General features: G+C 34.7%; 1 protein-coding gene across 2 annotated transcripts; it reads right to left on the bottom strand.

Annotated features, from left to right (window-relative positions):
- Nucleotides 1–5173: 5173 nt before the first annotated feature.
- Nucleotides 5174–21185, bottom strand: LOC108754340 (UDP-N-acetylglucosamine--peptide N-acetylglucosaminyltransferase 110 kDa subunit). 2 transcript variants are annotated; one of them, XM_018496575.1, is made up of 12 exons: nt 20837–21185; nt 17234–17384; nt 16855–17098; nt 16469–16537; nt 11743–11939; nt 8666–8755; nt 8361–8541; nt 7671–8273; nt 7005–7519; nt 6400–6850; nt 5954–6330; nt 5174–5694 (listed from the first exon to the last, which is right to left on the bottom strand). In XM_018496575.1, the coding sequence occupies exons 1-12, from the start codon at nt 20937–20939 to the stop codon at nt 5502–5504; spliced, it is 3174 nt and encodes a 1057-aa protein (XP_018352077.1). In that variant the 5' UTR covers nt 20940–21185; the 3' UTR covers nt 5174–5501. The 2 variants fall into 2 exon arrangements, with proteins under 2 accessions (XP_018352077.1, XP_018352076.1); XM_018496574.1 differs by lacking the exon at nt 20837–21185 and adding an exon at nt 17868–18363.

A 21185-nucleotide genomic window follows, 5' to 3' on the forward strand; every position in this document is an offset into this window, starting at 1 on the left:
CACACACACACACACACACACACACACACACCCAATGAAATCAAATATTGATTCGATGTATTCGAAAATATATATAATAAAGTAGGTTACTAGGCAAAACCTAGTTTTCATTCTGAAATATTTCTAGCTACAGACACTTTAAACCTCGAGAGAAACTTTCCAGTTGAAATATTCATTAATCTTTTGCAGCACAACTCTTTTTGACATTCTCAATTTAATTTATTTATCGTATTTTTCCGTAGATTATTAACAGTATATTGATGTAATTTTGCTTTATTTCAGTTCAGTGAGTCAACTAAATCAGTTAAATCAAATTAGTTTAGATTATTAACATTGTATTACCTTCTTCAACATTTGTTTTTTACATTTTATTTGAAACACTTTTGGTATTATATTGAAAAACATTGTTTTAAAATATTCTTTTAAATCTTATTTTGTTTTAGAAGAATATTTTCGACAAATACTAACGATTTTTTAAATAATATGTAAAAGACGAATCACACATCTATATAATATATGTATAATTAATACACGTTTACGACACGATATTCGCCATGTGCAACATTCCTGTAATATGAAAAAAGCGGCTGGTAAAATCTATCAAGATTTCTGTGCCGTCCCTATAACCGGATGGCTAGACAACCAGGAAACGGAAACGGCTGAGGCAAATTATTAAGAAAGCAGAGCGGAAGAAGCCTAGCCGACCCTATCAGCGCAACGGACGGATTGAGAGCAAGAGAAGGATTATGAAGTAAGATACCAAAGGGGAAGAAGAAAAAAAGGAGGGTACTCAGCTTCGACCTCTTGGTAGGCCTCGATCGATGCCGTTGCTATGGCAACCAGACCGGCACCGTGGTGCTCCACTACTGATTATTTATGTCAAAGATGCCCCCCCTTCCTCCACCCACTAGCAACCCTCCAAGGCACGCAAACGCGAGCAAACTAACCCCCGGGAAGAGGGGCAAAACGCTCGCTATCTAACAGTCTACTAGCCTTATCCATGTGACACTGAAGACTGAGAATTCCAAGAAATGAATAATTTAACTTGTGGCTAAATGAAAGAGAGATAAGAACGAAATATGGATATAATCAATATAATGTATCAAGAATAATAAATCCAATGGCGTAGTTCGAGGCAAAAAGTTTGGTTCGTTTTTCTTTCGGAAAAAAACATATATTTTATTAATTAGATAGAGAGCTTATTATTACATAAACAGATTCTCGTTATTACTTTATTTTATTATTTTATTTCTAAACATAGACATTTTATAATTTATCGTCTCTTATTTTATAATCTCGAGAAATACAGCTGTCGTGTAATTATGAATCAATTTAATTTGAGCATGATGTTAATTCTGAAAATTGTTGCGCCTGTCACTACGAGAAGATAAAAAGGAAGAGGAGACTATAGAGGGGAGCGAATGAAATACATAGGTTAGAAAGAGAAGAGAGTAAAGTAAATGGGATGTGCGAGTATACGTATATACATATACTCGTACGATGCATATAAACGCGTTCAAGTCTATTTACGATCTGGGACGAGTCCCTGACATTCATATCTAAATAATCAATTACAAAAATGGCATATAAAATTAAAAAAAAAATTCCGTCAGAATAAAAAACCAAATGACTGTGAAACGAATACATCGAAAATACATATGAACATAGTCATGAATGAAGTGTATATGCGTTTGGATATTAATATTGGGATATCTGACTATTATTAGCTACACATTAATATTAAAAGCAACAGCAATGGCAACGGCATGAATTAATTTGACAATGAGCTGATAAGAAACGAGAGAATGATATAAAATGACATGCACGGGGAGGAAGGAATAAAGCAAGCGACTGTTCCCTGTGGGAAGGGTACTTGCGACCCAGTTTCACCCTCGCAAGGTGGCAGCAATCGATACTGCGCCTAAGGGCCGTATGAAACGCGATCGCAGTGCCGCTGCTGCGCCAAAAACAAAAATAGGGACTTACGCATGTCGCGTTTACATGGAATGATCTATGGAAAGGCGTAATTCATTTTCGGGATTCATTATCAGCGTTTAAGTCATTTTAATTTGGTATTTAAGATTTCAACTCTGTCTCTCATCTGCACACCGCAGCCATATTGAATCATGATGTCGGAAACGAAAAATCATATATGAATCATTTCCTCTTAATTACTTGTACATTGAAATCAACTTTCTCGCATATCGCTACGTTATAAATTCAATAGCACAAAATGATTAAATACTCCTTTCTTAATGTGTGGATTATAATAAGTAACTGTAAAAAAAATCTTTGTAAAATCCATTTTCAACTTCGTAAGTCAACTCTGTAAATCGAATTATACGTATATATGTTGTATATGCATGATAAATATGAGCAAATTTTTTCGGTATCTATATTTCTTCAATCTATTTAAATATTTCGATTCGATATTATAAATCGAGTCATAAGGCATTTTAGAAACCTTATAATAATGTTTTTTTTTCTACAGAAATTTTTCACGAAACATTTTCAAAATTTTAAGACGTTATTTAAGAGTGTTCTTTGAGTTTATCATACCCATGTATATTGGCTCGCAATGAGGCGCGAAACGATTCGACGGACTTCATGTGAATGCGCGATAAGCGCACGTCATGAAAGCTAAATGCCCGCATTACAATGCTTTTATCTGCCACGTAACCGACGTTTAACAAATAGCGACTATCAAGAGCGATACTGATAGTCCCGACGGGGTACACGCCGTACCGCGGTGGGCGGATATGCTATAGAACGTGATAGAGAAATGCGATCTGCGATCGTACGGTTAATATGCGCGTCACCTATCTAATTCGCGAGATTATTATAGAAAGAAATCAATTCTAATACGGTTTTCTCTCTGTAAAAAAGTAACATTTAACTTGCTTTAATTTAATTGGTTATTTAAAGACGATTTTATTAAACAAAAAGTCACGGATTTCTTAATTTCAACCTCTTTTAGAAAAAAAAAAAAGTTTATAGCTACTTTTTTAAATCAGTACTAGATAAGATTATGAAACGAGTTTCACTGAAAAATGTACGTTTGTATTTCAAATAGCCAATCTATAAAATAGATTTTGCAAAGCATATTTTTCAAATTTTGTCAACAGAATATGTAATATTCATATAATGAAATATCACAGATATTCTGAAAACTAATATAGTAGTAGAAATCGAGCATATATATTTAAGTAGCTACGAAATGGCAGATTTTGCCTAGTTTCTGTTGATAATCTGCTGTCACCTTGTGTCAACATGCTGCTAGCAGAGCACGAGCTTATCATGGATACAATTAATATGCCAATTTGCGGGAATATTTTCAAATTTGCTGACAAACTATTAGAATATTGCCAACAATTTGCTTGATACATGTATAAACGCCAATTATTCAATGGCTAATACAATACATTCCTTGATAATGCTACTCTCGGTGATTCTGTTACTTGAATCAGTCATCTGTTACTTGAATAGTGATAAACTTCACTTGGCTGTGTAATTTTTTTTCTCATAACCCATATTTATTTAATTAATTAAATACAACGATGGGGGGATTATATTTAAATTCAGAGCATATTGAAAATATAATACAGTTATACTTGAGCGATCATTACATTAAGAACGACGCAATTATTCCTTAGTACTCGCTGTCCTCCGAGGTACGTTCCTGTCGATTACCATAAGATCATCGCGCTATTGATGTATCGACACAAATGTTCCAAATCACAGAATGTACAATGTCAACGCACAAACTGTAAAAGACTGTTTCATTTATCATTTTTACTTTCTACACATAGAACAATTCGTTATAGTCCAATATTTTTTATCTCTACACATTTCGTCAATACCACAAATCGCACAATATCAGCTATTGGACTAACGTAAATAATTAACAATTACCTTTATTTATATTTACATGAACATTATCATTAGTCGTTTGATATAATACAGTTATGTTACGCTGTCCGTAGCCGATAAGTAATACCTCATTTTTCAAATGTTTGGAGAATCCCAATATTGAAGATGGTAAACCGTTAACTACAATAAATGAATATCGAAATGATTTCAACAATTGTATCGTGTATACTTTTATTCTTACAAAAACTTGATTGTACTGACATTAGACATCAAATAAAAAAAATTTTTGTAAAGCTTTTTAACATTACCATTTTATGAAAATAGAAGTCATACGTGATCAATTACTAAACAAATTATTTCGATATTCAGTCTTTGCATTCAAAATTTCTAGATTTATAGTTTTTTAGATTCATTTTTGGCATTCTCTCTCTTTCTTTCTCTCTCTCCTTCCTCTTCCTCTTTCTTCTACAAATTTTTCCGATTTTTTTACCTCTACGATCTTAATTAACTTGATAACTTGTACGTCTTTGAAATCTCGATTAAAAAAAACGTTTTGAATTAAAGATTTCTGATTCCTTGTTTAAATTACATATATATTGGATCCTTTATACAATTCTTGGTTTATTGAAATTTAATAAGATTTTGCAAATCTTTGGCATTTTTCGATCTTTTCTTTCGGCTTTTTATCTTTCAGGATTTCTCTAAATTTCAAAGAACAAACCCTGCAGCCTTTATCCCTTTATATCTTTTGCGATAGTGGAACGATATGGTGAAGTTTAGGAAACTCTATTAAGCCTAATCTTTGTTAAGTATTCTTGTGTTCTTCAACAAATCACATCTCTGCGTTAAAGGGTCACCTACAGAAAGCGAGGATAGATATCTCGATAGATAGCACGTTCATATTTATGTGAATTGCAATAATATAAACAAAATGTACAATAGTGGATTTCGATTGCAGTTTATAATAGTACAATTTGTGGTAAATTTGTAAATTAAAAAGAAAATTTTGCATATTAACTTGTTTTAAAGTTCTTGATGCCTAATTTTCAAAATTGTCAATTTTTGTTACAATTCTCTAAAATTTTTGAGAAGTCATTAAATCTCAAATTTAAAATTTTTTTAAATAATTTTTGATAATTCAATAAATCCACTGATAATATTTTATTCAGATACGTTTTGCAGAAGAACATAGATAAAAAATAAGATATTGGAAATATTTTTTTTCTACAGACAAGAATATTCATTAATATTTGCTATTATTACTGTTTTTAACAGTTTTTTAAAAATTTCGTACATGTGTGAATTCAAATTGCTTTTCCATAATTTTGTCAATTTTTTACGAAATACGATTCAACCGATTTTTATCGAACGCGCAAATGTTATTAAGAAAATCATTTTTAAAAAAAGTATAGAGCGCGAGAATCGTAAGAAATCTTGTGTAAATGTATACATTAATATCTACTGTCTAGTTTAAGCTCCGTGAATTTATCATACAAAATAGTTTCAGCAGAGATACGAAATTTATATACGATGAGAATATAGATATATTAATCATAATTGCAAATGCTAAAATTTTCGGGGAAGAGAAATCGTTAATCGCAAAATTGAAGCTCAAGTAATCGTCAAATATCTTAAGAAGAAATGCTTGATGACTTTTGATTGTCGTTCTTATCAAGGGCTGAAACATGATCAGGATTTTCTCCATGCGCGTAACGCTCCCACATCTTTGTGTACAACATCTCCATGCCCATGGCGTACAGCTTGCAGTTAAATAGTGGGCTTTCTGATCGAGCCTTCCAAACTTTAGCCCTTATTGCTTTCAAGCTGGCACAAAGAAATGAGTTTATTAGATAAATTAAATAATATAATATAGAGAGCTATGAATCACTCAAGTTATTATGTAACTATTTTTATCGACTATATAAATTTTGTACAGATGTTAAAATCGTTTTGAACCGTTATTCTTTATTGAATTTTAAATTTATTAAATTAATTTTATGTATGTTAAATAAAAAAAATATGTTCTAAAAAAAAAACTATACAATATCTTGAAGAGGCACGTCACAAATGTGAACATACTTACTATTCTCTATCGGTACCCAATCTAACAGCGATATCTTGATATTCCTGCCGTGTTCGCGCTACTAGTTCAGGACAGCCAAGAGTGTTTAATTGACTAGCTGCGACACGAGAGGCTAGAGTTTCTCCCGGAAGCGTAACTACCGGCGTTCCAGTCCACAAAACATCCATACTGGTTGTGTGTCCATTGCAAAGTGGTGTGTCTAAACATACGTCGGCCAATTGGCCTCGTCTCACATGTTCTTCTTTAGCAGCAACATTGCTGAACAGAATTCTGCCGGGCGCCAGACCCAATTGTTGCGCCGTTGCTTGAAGATTAGGTTCGCCGACCGCCGGAAAACGTAGCAACCACAACACGGAATTTGGTACGTGTTTCAATATCTAAAATCAAGCGGTATAGACAATTTGATGTGGAATTTAAATTTACAAAATTATTTTGTTGTTACTTACGTGTGCCCACATGTGAAGAGTAAGTGGATCGATCTTATACAACTGATTAAAGTTGCAATAAACTACGGCATCCTCCGGCAAGCCGTACTGTTGCCTGGTTGTAATTACAATATTCTGAGGCACCTCCTCGCCTGTAGCAGTTTTGTTGTTCACCTGTGTGGTGGCCATACCGTTTTGCACAACGACGCCATTCACAGACATTTGACACTGACCAGAAGCAATCATCGTTTCAATCGGAGTAGTAGTCGGTAATTCGGCAACTTTGAGTGAAATTTCAACGGGTTGCTTTTTGTCTGGCACAACTACCTCGCGAATCTCCTTTATCAGAGTATTCTCGATCATCGGAGAGAGATCCGTGGCATTAATTACCGCAACGTTGTCAGCTACTTTGCCTTTGTGATTCAATTTGTCCGTTAAGATTAAACGTTCCTTCAGATGAGGAAACATTTGCCTAAAAGTAAATAAGTGTAATTTTGTTAAAGGGCCAAGCTATACAATTTTTTGTAGAATAAGATTTTACAAGAATGCAGCTATTTGTTCTTTATAGAATCTTTATCATATATTAAAAGAATTCAATAAAATAAATAAAAACTAAATTTACGTACTTATGATCGCCGATGAAATAAGTGTGTGGCATATAGGCGAGTTTCTCGCTGTATTGACTGGCGAGCTCCAACGGCGAAGTGACCTCGTCCGTAATGAGATAGTCCATGAAACTTGCGCCAGACGTACCAGGATAACCCAGCCACATGACTTGGATCGGAGCTGGTCGCAAAGCGAAGATCTCGTTTCTCGCGCCTTTCGTATAGCCGTTCATGTTCACCAGAATATGGACGCCATCGGCATTAATGCGGTCGGCAGCTTTACCATTGCATGGAATTTGAGAGAGATCGATAAAATGCTCTGTCTCTCGCGCTATCTTCGCACGAAAGGTTGTGCCATCATCTGCGCTAAGCGCGTAACAGAAGATCTCGACTTTCTCACGTTCGTGTAAGCCAGGTATCGATTGCATCAAGTGACTGGTCGGATGATTACCAAAGTCCGACGAAACATATCCAATTTTCAATCGTGTGCCAATTGTACGCGGATATTTATATGGTTGTTTGTGAAGAACATGGATCTGCAATGTACAGATTTATTCATACATAATAATTATCGATAGTGAAAATATTTACAGAGCCGTAAACGGAATTGAATAATAATCATTTTCAATAAAGTATATTAATTGGTATAAAAAAAGATTTACTCTGAATAAAAATAAGCGGACTTACTTTCTCTATGCAAAGGTTAGCATGTCGAGCAGCAATAGCTTTCCGAAACTCGTGAGATAAAGGATAAAGCATGGAATGATGTGGATGCACGCTAGGTAGTCTATTTTTATCTAGTTGTTCAGCAACAATAGACACCAACTTCTTCATCCTGGCTTCGTAATCAGTCCAATCGCACACTATTTGCAAACAGTGCGCCAAGTTGCAATAGGCATCTGGAAAGTCTGGCTTCAACTTCAACGCTGTTCTGTATGACTGAATCGCTTCGGGAATGTTGCCGGAATCTTTGTGGATCGATGCCAAATTGGAATGAGCGTCAGCAAAGGCCGGATTGATTTGGATAGCCCGAGTGTAGCATTGTAGAGCGCCTTGTATATCTTGCATCTCTTTCAGAGTGTTTCCCATATTTGAATAAGCATCGGCAAAGGTCGGCTGTATGCGAATTGCCTCCTTATAATGCATTAATGCCTCATTCAGTTTGCCCTGCTGCTGCAAGACAGAGGCGAGATTGCTGTGGGCGGCCGCAAACTCGGGAAATACTTCCAGGGCTTTAAGATATAAGCGAGTTGCCTCCTCAATGTAGCCTTGCTCGCGTTTTATGTTGGCCTAAAGAAATCATTTCATTATAAACTTATTTAATTATTTCTGCTAGCATTTATATTATTATACATTTGAAATAACATAATTTCGTACCAAGTTATTAAGAGAATCCGCGTGTGTGGGACAAAGTCGGAGGGCGGTATTGTAACATTCTTCCGCTTCAACCACTTGTCCCTTTTCTTTGAGAGCGTTCGCCAGATTGCAGTACGCATCAGGGAAATTAGGTTGTAGTTCGATAGCACGACGATATGTGTCGATGGCCAGATCGATGAGGCTATAAAATTACACAATTTTCGATTACTTTTTTTTTCTCTCTCGAAATACGTAGTTTGTTTTATCAAGATTATGTTAAATCCCCCCTCGTAAATTTCCCTTGCAAGTATAAAACATTAACTCACCCTTGTTCATAATAAACGCATGCCAAATTTCCATGTACGACTGCATTGTTAGGACTAAGGTTTAACGCGCGGAGATACGCGGCTACAGCTCTGTAACAATTGGTAATTTAAAAACAATTGTTGATTTCAGATCATCTTAATAAAGGTGATAAAGGGCCTTAGCTTATAGAAGACCTTAACAATATTAAGTGAACATCACTTCTCTGTACAATCTATAATTAAAAAGAACAATTATTTATCATATCTATCGATTCGATCGTAATTATTATAGAGTAGTTAATACAGCTCCCAGCGTTATAGACGAATCTGCTGAACCTTTTAACGTAGCGCCTGATCCAGGAGACACATCCAGACGTAGAGGGTCGCGTGAGAGTATCTTCTATTTGAACGCGAAGCGCGGGCGCGATAGTAGTCGAAGGCGAGATCACCGTATAGACGACCACGCACTGGCAGTCCATTCCTTCTCCATCCCGGCTGTCTTGGATCCGCGGATCCCAGAGACCACGGATCCGAAGGAAGGATCTTTGACGACGCGGTACGTTGGATGATTAAATTTTTAGAGACAGGGATGCAAAAGAATCTTGAATTTAAGGAATTTCGGGAAAAAGAATTTTTGAAAGCATGACTTCATGCAAGGTGCGTGGAGGTAAGGATTCTTCCAAAGTTTCTTTCGAGTTCGCTTGGAGCATATTTTCATAAAGCACAAAATGTTGCGGATCCACAGAAACAGACAATCCTTCCGATAATATCCATTAGATTCACTTGGACCTTAATTTCTTTGAATATTTCCTACAACTCTTTTAAATTGCAGAAATTGTGTAAAGCAACGGCTTTACACGAATTTGGATATCTTTGATGCGCGTGCGAGCGTAATTTTCATGGATCCATCAATATTCTCGATGTATACGTTAAAACTATTAAAAAATAGAGGATATCAGTATAGATCCTTGGATATGCAGCTTTTGAATTCACTAATATTCAAGCGTAGAGATAAAAATCACTCGTAATAAAAATCACTCAAGCACGAACTGCGCAGATCGAACCTTAAATCCACGTGGATCTAGGATCCACGTCTATCTTAGGATCTATAAATGTCTAGGCGGCAGGAATTAAAGCAGGAATTACACAAAGCACGGATCCTTCGGTGTGCGGATCCTAGGAGGTGGATCAACGCCGGGAGATGCTAACAGCCAGAGGAAAGCCGTTTAACTCGCGAGCGAACGAAAGCTGAACGGGCACGCGTATCCTCCCACAACGGGAGGAGGCAAAAGGCTCCAATGGGGGCGGAGCGGCTTTTGGAATCGATAGTTGTCTTCGAATTTCTCCCACTTTATGCGTGAGAAAACATCGCAGCCAGATAACCGCGTTCAATGAATCCATTATTATCCATCAATTACTATCAATTTTATAGATGTTTTTATTTCAATTCGCTTTTATATGTATTATTATAGATACAATAAGAAAAAAACGTTAAAAAATATTTTAAAAAACGCTAAAATTGATTTTATTATTATGATTGTCTTAATCTCAGTCGCGTGTACACACACACACACACATATATATATATATATATATATATATATATATATATATATATATATTATATATATATGTATACATAAAACAAAAATATACTAATAACTGAGAATTAAAAGCCTATCTAAAGATAGGTATGTGTATGATGTCGGTTGCATAGACAAAAAAATAAAAGTATTACAAAAGATGTTAAAATTTCTATTGTTTCTTTGATTACGTATCTTGGTGAAAATCAATAGGTCAAGAGACACTAGGTATAATTAAAAAAGGGAATGTATTATAAGAAACAATTTTATCACTATTTACATGTAAAAATGTAGGAATTAGGAATATAAACGTGATGATATGCAGACATATGGATCTCTAGTAAAATCTTTAAAACCAAGATTATTTTACTATACTAAAAATCTCGATAAAATAGCTAAACTCCTCTCTAAATTAATACAAACACCGATGTTAATCACGCCAAATATTCTGATTTATTAATTGCGTTTTGAAAAAAAAAATGTTAAATTGTTCGAATTTCTCGTTCAAATGCACACGGAGGACGATGAACTTGAAAAGGATGTTACATAAATATCGATCCTCAGTACTGACTCGACAGCTCATGCGCCATATCCGCCTATGTTCTCTTTCCAAGTGCATCAAACGCAAATGTCAATCCGTAACGCTTATTTAAGTGCACATGATTCAATAATTTTTTAGTTGGGAAACTTTAAAAACAAATGAAATATTTTATTATATATACAGAGTGCAATAGATAGTAACATTGCTGAAAATAAAATAAATTGTGTGACTTTCGACTAGCCATTGGTGATTTTATGCGATACATCAATGGAATAACTAAAGCCATTTTCAATCTCGCACAGACTTTAAAACCAACGACAATGAGAATTTCAAGACGTTGGTTGATCAACACTGTGCGTATAATATTTCTTCGTCTATCATTTTCTTCACAAATGTAAAAGTCATTTAAATTACCGCGACAAGTGAATTGATAAATAAACTTTTATACTGTAAGTTCGATTTGCCAACTTATGCCAAATTGTCGTACTTAATTTTCAAATGTTTTTTTCATTAAATATATTACACATTAAATATATATACATTAAATGTACAGTAAACGTATAAGCATAGAAAAAAAATTATCACTTTGCAAATGAATAAAATCGAAGTTTCATTATTGATATATATTACTTATATTATTTGAAAATAATACTAAAAACAATTCTTGTTTTTTAACATATAAGTAAAATATATGATTCTAACAAAATATTGTAGCAGAGTGATATCAATTATATCCGACATGATCTGGCTATTTCGTGATATTAAATGGCAAATTCAATTTTTACAGATAACTGCTATCATATTAATAAATTCTGCTGTACTTTTGGCATTTACCGAAAAAATTTGTAGCAAATATACTTTGCAAAACATGTTTTTAACAGATTTGACTATCTAGGATCATTATTATACAATTTATATTATTTAAGAAATAAAAAAAAGAACGATGAGTAATCAATTTAAGCACAGAAACAAACCTGTCAAAAATTCTAGCTTCCTTTAATACATTCCCAAGGTTGATGTAAGCATCTAGAAAGTTAGGATCCAAGGCAACTGCTTTTTCGAAATGGTGTATCGCCAACCATATTTCTCCTTGCGCATTGAACACGCAACCAAGATTGCTCCAGGCAACCGCAAAATCCGGCCGTGTCTCAATCGCCTTCAAATAGCAGGCCTAGAGAAACAGAATGCAGTTTACAGCAATTTTATTCGCGAACTCAAAGAGACGCGCGCCGCGCGGTATGCCCGACCTCCCATCGCCGCGCCGCAGCTTCTCTCTCTCTCTCTTTCACACGCTCTTCCTTTCAATTTTTCTTTTTCTCTCCCTTCATCCTCTCGTTGTTAAAATCTTGAACGAAAAAGAACTTTTTTTTTGCCACTCTATATCACTTCTGTTTCCTTTCCTCACCATGTCTCTTCGTCCCATCTTCAAACGTTGAACAGTTTTGATGTCTTTAGAGCTGCCCGAGAGTCTTTCCATGATTTTTTTATGATTGAATAATTGTATTTGTGAGATAGATAGTTACTTTTTCAGATTTCAGGATCATACCGATTTTAAAAAATAGAAGATAAGGAAAATTGTTTTTAATTCTATACGAATCTTACGTTAATGTAGATTAAACGATTTGTACTGTCACTAGTTTAGCGAGTACATCTTGAATTCTGATTTCCATTTTCCAATATCCTGTATAATGTGAATGCAATAATTTGAAGAGTCATAAAAAATAAAAGAGTCATAACAAAATATATGTATATATCACAGGACATTTAAATTAAATTTAATATATCATGAAATCAAAGATCAGCGGAAGCAAAAATCCAGGCAGATATCTGTGAAAACAATATATAATCCATGGAAATAAAATTATATGTCAAACCAAATGCCTGCAGAAGTGTAAAACCTGCACGAAACCATATACATTAAAATTACGCAAAATTACGCAAATTAACACACCAATAAGTTTTCTACTACGATCATTTAATGAATTTCCTGAAAACAAAAGTATACCATATCGAAATTGCCATGTATGTATGTAAAAATAGTGTATATAAATTCATAATGTTGGACGCAAACATTTCTTTGCTATATATCATATCATGTTTTTTTTTTTAATAATTAACAAGTTTCGTAATTCATCCCATTTTGTTATTTTTCTTTGGACCCAATGCTGTCAATCTTGCAGTTTGCCCTCCTTGTATTGATAAGAGCAAGAAAAAGGCAAGGAATGGAAACAGAATGAACGAGGGTTGCTTCGCGAATAGTCAACAATTCATTCTCGGATGGGAATCAGATAGGTCCAGGACCAAAGGTATTAAGGTGCGCGCTAGAGTCGTCATCTTGGAACGCGCGACTTTCGGTGTACATAGAGTCCCCGAAATGCGTCCGGTGGACTCGACGCTGAAAGTCGTACGCTAAAATCAAGTCGACTTAGTCTCTGAACTCACAATTAACGAAAGTCTTTTTTTTCGAAAGAGACAAGAAACAATTTCTATTTTTAAATAAGAATAATTGTAAAGACTTTCGACGATAGGATGACGACTCTAAGGATTCAGCGTGGATAATCATCGCGCGTGCCGAGAGGTGGGCTGCATTGATATTGAACAGAGTAATCCGTACCTAAACAATAAGAGGGCATTTACAGTTGACCGGTCTCTGCAAGGTGCGGAACCTGGAATTAAAAGGGGAAAAAAAAAAGCAGGAAAGGAGTTGGAAAATATACAATTTTTATACTCGATATGCACACAATATGCGATGTAATATAAATGACCAAGAACGATCGCAATTACGGCAATCTATATTTTCCGATAAATAAATAAATTTCATATTAAATTAAATGAAGAAAGAACTTACTGAGAGAGAATATAGTGAAAAAATTATTTAGCAACAACGTACTTGCTATTATAATAATAAAACATTTAAGAAATTTGTATTGATTAATATATCGGTGCAAAAAGAAGTACAATACATCAGTCTTAAAATTTCACTTTGACAATAATAATAATAGAGTAATTATTATTGAATGTATCGAATGTAACGTTGTTGTAGGACAAACGATAAATCTCTCTGGGATATAATAGTGTCATACAGAATAATATCAAATCTTGTATGAAAATATTTTAAAAATTTAGAAGTTTTGCTTATATAAAATCTAAAAATTTATTTAAGCGAAATAAACAAGCACACTTGCATAATACTAATAATGAATGTTACGTGCAAATCTAAAAATAATTAACGTATCGATTATCTCTTTTTTTTTGTAAAATAATTTTGCGATATCCAACAGGATAGGACGATGAGGGACTTTTGACTTTTTTGTTGAGAGACATAAGACGAGTTGAGAGAAACTGGAAGGTTTTTAGAGACCGGCCTTGGGAATTACTTTACCTGCAGTGTACCCTTCGGTAGGTTGACTCAGTAGGTACCGCTTGCAAGCTCTCATAATAAACTTAGACCGAGAGACAGTGTGTTACTGAATAACCAGATTCAGATTCACCCTTTGATGAAGGAACGGCACGGTAACCGACCAATCTCACATTGCTCCTGCACATCCCCTCCTAGAGTTGATCATCCCATCCACAACAATAAGACAGCTGCGTTAATGTCTCTTCACTGATTACTCTTCGCCTCAATCTTTGTCTTTTATGTTTTATCATCTCTTTTTTCTCTACTCTCTGTTTATCGTGTACACAAACGAGTTGATAATTCACGTGCCTGTGAAAGACACGCTTCGCCAAACTCATCAGTCAACTGCTGCTATTTCTTGTCTCTCACAATCGCGGAATATACGGACTGCATTTCTTTCTTTTTTATAATAAACATTCTATTATATTCATTCTATCAATCACCAGACTCTAAACAAACAATTGGAAAACAAACAATGCGAAAGAGTCGCATTATGTTGTTTCATCGATGCAGGTAGTTGGCTGAAGAGCTAGACCAGAAACGAACGAGCGTACTAGCTAGTTCTCAGGAATTCGCGGGAAGCGTAACGGGAAGCTTTCCTCATTTGCTTTGCTCATTTTCAGGATCGAATAAGGGCATATCTATAAATCATATTTGTTAATCGTACATCGAAAACACTATTTTCCAGAAGCAATCAAAAAATAAAAAAAAATTTATATATGTATACACACACATAACTAAACAAGTACATTTATAAGTACACCCTCACTTGATCAATGCCGCGCCGCGCTGCAAAATAGATCACTTGACCGATTAATGATAAATTAACGATTTCATATCTCTTTTATTATTTGTATTGATATTACTCGGAAGTAGTAGCTTTATGATAGAGTTTTGATACTGTTTTTATTACAATCTGTTCATGAACTTAAAGAGTCAAAAGTCGCTGTGACGAAATGTTATCGCGTTGTGAATTTAACACGGTATAATAATTTCTCATTTAATTTAAATAACTGGTCAAGTGATCTCGCGCCAATATTATCGTACACACTATAGATTCTCTCGCTCTCTTTTTCTGTCATCACATGAAAATGTTGATTAAGCACGCACGTGATAACGCGTGTGCGCTGTAATAACAATCAGTCGCACATTCAAAACATACATATTCAAAACAAGAGATAAAATCAGCTCATATTCGCGCGCTGCTAGAACCATCAATATTGATTTAGTGGAGTTAAAATCCACTTAGATGGAACTGGCAAATAATTTATAATTTGTGGCAACATTACAAATCCTCAAAATAGTCAAAACGCACTTGGTGTTGCTGCAAAACGCGCAACGCTAGAAAGAATATTCTCTTCAGTTACTTTGATAATAATCCCCTAAACACTATAAGATATTTCTTTTTTTTTTCTTGACTAGGAAATCTTTTAAAATATTACATTGTAACAAGTGTTAAAAAAAAGAAAATAGAATTATTTAAAAAAAAACTTAAAATTCGTATTTTTCCTCCTTTCTTAGAATATCCAATCAAGTCTCCAATCGTTTTGATGTAACGTAATAAATATTTTCAACAAAGAAAAATTCATAAATTTCTACAAAGCATTCAGATTGGAATACGTCTAGAAGTTATTATACTGTTTAGGGTTTTATACATTAAAAAAAACCATCGTTTAATGTCGCTCAGAAAAATTAAATTCTGCTCACAACATAAAACGCGGTTTTTTCGATGTTACAGGTGAAAGAATGTACACGATCTTCAATCTGTTATAGAGCTCGCGATTATGCACTCAACATTTCTCACATGTTTATTCCATAGAAAATAACTATTGAAGATTCGATACTTGCGGCTCAATCTATAAACTTTAACAATAAAAGATCGTGCACCGCGCTTGCAAATTGCCTGGCAAAGACTGAAAGCTTCTCGTGCTAACGAATATTCTTATTCAGTCCGCTCATTTCGTGGAGAACTAAGCGCTGCAGCTCGTGCACATACGCGCGATGCGTTTGTACCTCGTCAAGAAATGTCAATAAAGACTCAAGGATGGCAGAACATTGCCTGCTAATTAGAACAAAAGATTTACGAAAGGTAATGTAATTTTCAAGATAGGATAAAGCAAGTATCCTTTCAAAGTTAAAACACTGTGTGGCAATTTAATAATTCAAGGAATCAAGTCCTGCTATCCCTTACTCGATGGTTCCGTCGTCTATAGCTTGATCGAAGTAAAGACGCTCGCGAACATGTGCGTATAACACGTTGGATTAATTTATTAGCTAGTGGAAATGATTCCAAAACATACCTTGGCTTCATCAAGTCTTGCTAATGCTTTCAAAAGATTACCAAGATCACTCCGCACGCAATAAAGATCCTGAAACAGGCAAAATATGTAAATTATTTCCGCATAACTTATACCTCACATTCAAAATAAAACAAATATTATGAAATGAAAAACATTGGTTGGCTAAATGAATAAATTTCGCATTTCTGAATTTACAAAGTATATTAATTAAATAAATCATATTAATGTAATAGCTCCGCCATACAAGGAATAAAGCTTGATTTTATCTTGTCAAACTTTGTCTTTTGATGCTTCAAAGAGCTGTAGATAGAACAAAAAAAACCGTTCCAAATTTGTGTTTAAACAATAGCTAAACTGGAATATATTTGTAATGTCGATTTTCTCACGGGATTGTATTGTAGAGCAGTGACATAGGCTTGAACGGCTTGTTCCATGTCACCAGCTGCCACAAGTGCCGCGGCCAGGTTGATGTAACCATCGATGAAGTCAGGTTTTAGCCTCACAGCGTGACGATAATTTTCCAGTGCCTCCGGTAACTGTCCGCGCTCTTTATATACATTCCCCAAATTGCTATATGCCTCCGCCAATAATGGATTTTGCTTTATCGCTAAGCTGCTGTAATGTGCAGATCTGAAATGTGCAAAATTATGATTTTATATATGGTTGTATATGTGAGTTGTATTGTGTTTTTGTGTCAAGATATATACACGATGGAAAAGTATAACAATTAAAAACTGAATATATGATAAGAGAGATGATTCTTACTTTTCTAATCTCCTACATTGGAAATGTATGGAGGAAAGTAAAAGAAGAACACCAGTGTTGTTTGACTCTTGTCGCCATAACTGCATGCAATGTCTTTCAGCGTTCTCATAATCTCCCGCCTGGTATTCCCTATGAGCAAGTTCTAGCAACCCTGAAAGAAAAAGTAAGACGATACTCAAGATATTTGATTAATATTTGACTTTAGAAAAAAGAAAGACATTTCCCCGAAAGTCGTCCATCGTCATCCTTCCTATATTTCATTCATTTTATTTATAATATCACAGAATCTAACAATAAATATAGAATATGCTTTCGTTGTCTCTCAATAAGCATTTCGCTGTAAAGATACTATAGCATTGAAAGATGTATCTGGTTTTATGTAAGAGAACATTTCAAGAACGTTCCATGAATACTCAGTCAAACGTAAGACTAAAGTTAAGAGATAAAGGTAAATTTATATTTGGAGAATGATGATCTCTCCTTCCATTTTTACAAAATATCACACGGTCATAAAAATGACCGAGTATGAATAATCTAATTAAATTAACGTTGAACGGATTTATATTATATCTGCAAATTTAAATCGAATTAACCGGTTTTTGGGGACAAAGCAATATTCAGGAAGTGTACGAACAATAAGTATCTATAGTCACACTGATGGTTTGATTATCGGTTAGGGTGATGAGCTCCTTGCCCTGGGAATCCTGCGCGAATACCATAATGTTTTGTCCATTCTGCCGGTCACCGTTCTCATTGTCTATAGTCGCGATCATGCCATTGGAGCCCTTGAGCGCGCTGCCCTTTTTCTCCGCAACGTGCACGCTCATCTTCGACAGCAGAGATGTAAGTCGAGCAACTTTCTTCTTTGCTCACGCGCGCTTTAGCCCAACAAATCTTTCAACACTCCGGCAATAATAAATTCGTAATTTCTCCTCCGCTCGCTTACGCTTTTACGGTTTTACCTCGAGCTTCGCTCTGTCTAATTTCACCCTCTACCCTCCCTGACTACCCTTCCTGTCCATATAGTACTCACTACTCCACTAACTCCACAGGAGTCGCAGGCAGCGCAACGGACAAGCGGGATTGGTCGATGCTATAGCGGACTAAGCCGACTGACGCGTCAGATTTGAACGAAAAGAACGGAGAAGCGGGCGGCGCAGCGAGAGGAAAGGACTTGTCAGGAGTGTATGTATTCGCATATCGTGTGATTCGAATATATGTCTTCAATATGTTATTTGTTTCACAACATTCATTTTTCTCTACAGCTACGCTATCTTCTCACTTCACGCTTTAAAGAAAGAATTGTTGATAATTTCAAACTTAACGTACTGACCGTTATATAACTGATTTAAAGCTATAAAATTAGTTGCAACTTAATTGAATAAATTTACAAAAATTAAAATTCATTAAATGTGACCATCCCTGCCCTCTACGATATTTTTGTGAAAAGAGAGAAATTAATTTATAAAATAATTTATAAAATAATATATATAAAAAAAAAGAATTATTCTTCACAATAAAAATAACCTTCCGTAAGATTTCATCTGAAACAAGATCTCGCCCTCATAAAAGATTTCCTTCAAAACATATCATCTTGGAAGTATATCATTGTACGCAACATTATTTTCTTGTAGATAAAAATATGACAACAAAGCTACCACTTAAGATAAGTAATGATTTCTCTTCCTTGAAATTTGAACTGAAATTGCAAGATACAAATTTTAACTTCATTTGGAAATGAGTTGATATCGTCATTACTACCAATCGATATATACGTTCCTGTTCTGGGAGACCAAGGCAGGAGAGGCTATCGCAACGAAAAAGGAAGGAGAGAGAGAAGGGAGATCTCCCCTCTCTCAGTGTAGAAGGCAGATGGAATAGGTACCCAGTGGAATATTCCATTGTCGCGTTCAACAAAAGGGGAAGAAGCGAGGAGGGGTATCCGCTACAGAAGGAGGGATAGTAAAGCTTACCGACGACGCGATGTCGATGCCGGTGAATTTATGAAAAAACCAAGAAGAAAATACTTTGCTAAATACATTGCTGACGTTCTGTCAAAATAAAAATATATTTACTAGAACTGGAAAAAAAAAAATTTTTCTTCTGCTTTTTTATCCCATAAAATGTACATATATATATAAAAGATAATTTGATCAATCAAATTTGAACAGAATCGCTATTAGGATCAAAAATCTTATAGAGACATTGTTATTATTTTTGTGCCTGAATATCTCGTTACAATACGATAGATGAATGTAAATCTTATCTCAAAATGCTATTTTTATATTTCAAAAAAAACTTTGGAATGTACTTGTCTTAGATTCGAATGCATTAAATATATTATTTAACTCGTGAGATTTTCAATTTTTTTAATTCTACTTTAATGCATTTAATTTTTTTTTTTTTTTTTTGGAAAATAAACTACAATAACATATACAACGTGACTGTGCTATTGCATTCAACAAATGCAAAATATCAGAGTAATATAATATGATGTACCTTGTGAGTTACATTTATTTTTATTAACAAAGCTATTCAGATCAAGACATCGAGTTTGAAAGCACAGATGTTTCTGTCCAATATGATGATATTCACATGTAATTTTTCACAGTACTTGCGCGAAATACCAATACTAATTTTGTTCAAATTCCATCAAATTCTCTTTGACCAAATAATAATAAACCTTACACACTTATCCTATAAATATTAGTAATAGACGTACAGTTATATAATATTTAAAATAATGAAAAAAAAATTTTTTTAACTGTCCCCAATATTTAATAGCTCATTTTACTTGCACTTTCCCTTATATTTTTTCGGCATGCAATGTAGGCATATATATGTTATACAATTATAATTAGGGAAAAAAATATATATATATATATCTCGGTTTTCATTTTAATGATACATTTATTGATTTACTTGAAAACTATATTTCTTTCAAAGATATCAAGATCTCAATAGTTTCAATTTCTGAATTATAAGCAGCTAAAACAACTTTTTGCAAAAATCAGTTTTGGCGGTAAAAATAGAATTCTTCATATTTTCTCTTTAATTTAATGTAAGAAAGTGATTTTGATAAAAGATATTAATTTAAAATTTAGTTGCACTGATAATTAAAGTATGAGTTTACACAAACGCTAATCTTGACAATTAATAATATCATTAATAAGATCATAAGTAAGATAGCTTGTAGACGACAGTATACACACATACATCCTTGCTTGCTCGCCTGATGCACACGCTCATGTGTTACATGCATATACATATACATTTATCTCCTTCAACTGCACCTTGTTAGACAGGTTATACTGCGCGATTAGCTGTACTGAAAATGAAGCAGACATTGAAGCTCCGGAAGAGGGAAAAACATAAAATAAAATAATAAAAGTTACGATGAGACGATTAATACGTAGAAAATGCTGGTGCAGCATATATGGAGCTTTTATATTCTTCGCAGCCATAGAAAAGAATAAAGAGTAAAGAGTAAAGAGCAAACGAGTGTAAAGGACGAGTCGGGAAATCGGGACAAGAGTACAGGTTAAAACCCTTTTAGGCAAGGGCAGAAATGCAACGTAGATTTTTCGAAAGGTGTCAACGTACCGACAGTCGACAGCTGCTGAATCTCGTTCATCTTCAATATCACACTCGTGCCCGCTATCTGCTGGTGACCCTGCTGCTGTTGCGGTTGCTGTTGAGCCTGCATAGCTGCGGCGCGGCGAGCTACTCGACGGGGACGAAGACACGGGAGAGATGAACCCACGGAATTGGCGAATTGGCGAATTGCCGATGTCGCCAGTCGCCGTTGACAACGAACTCGATGACTTGCGTCTGGGACAGATAGTTACACGACAAACGCACTTATGCCACTTATGTCAAACGACTGATCTGTTACACCAGATATGCTCGATACGCATGTAGCGCAAATTTTACACGCGCGCCATTACGAATC

This window comes from Trachymyrmex septentrionalis, unplaced genomic scaffold, assembly GCF_001594115.1.
Source record: "Trachymyrmex septentrionalis isolate Tsep2-gDNA-1 unplaced genomic scaffold, Tsep1.0 scaffold79, whole genome shotgun sequence".
In the NCBI taxonomy this organism is placed as follows: Eukaryota; Metazoa; Arthropoda; class Insecta; order Hymenoptera; family Formicidae; genus Trachymyrmex; species Trachymyrmex septentrionalis.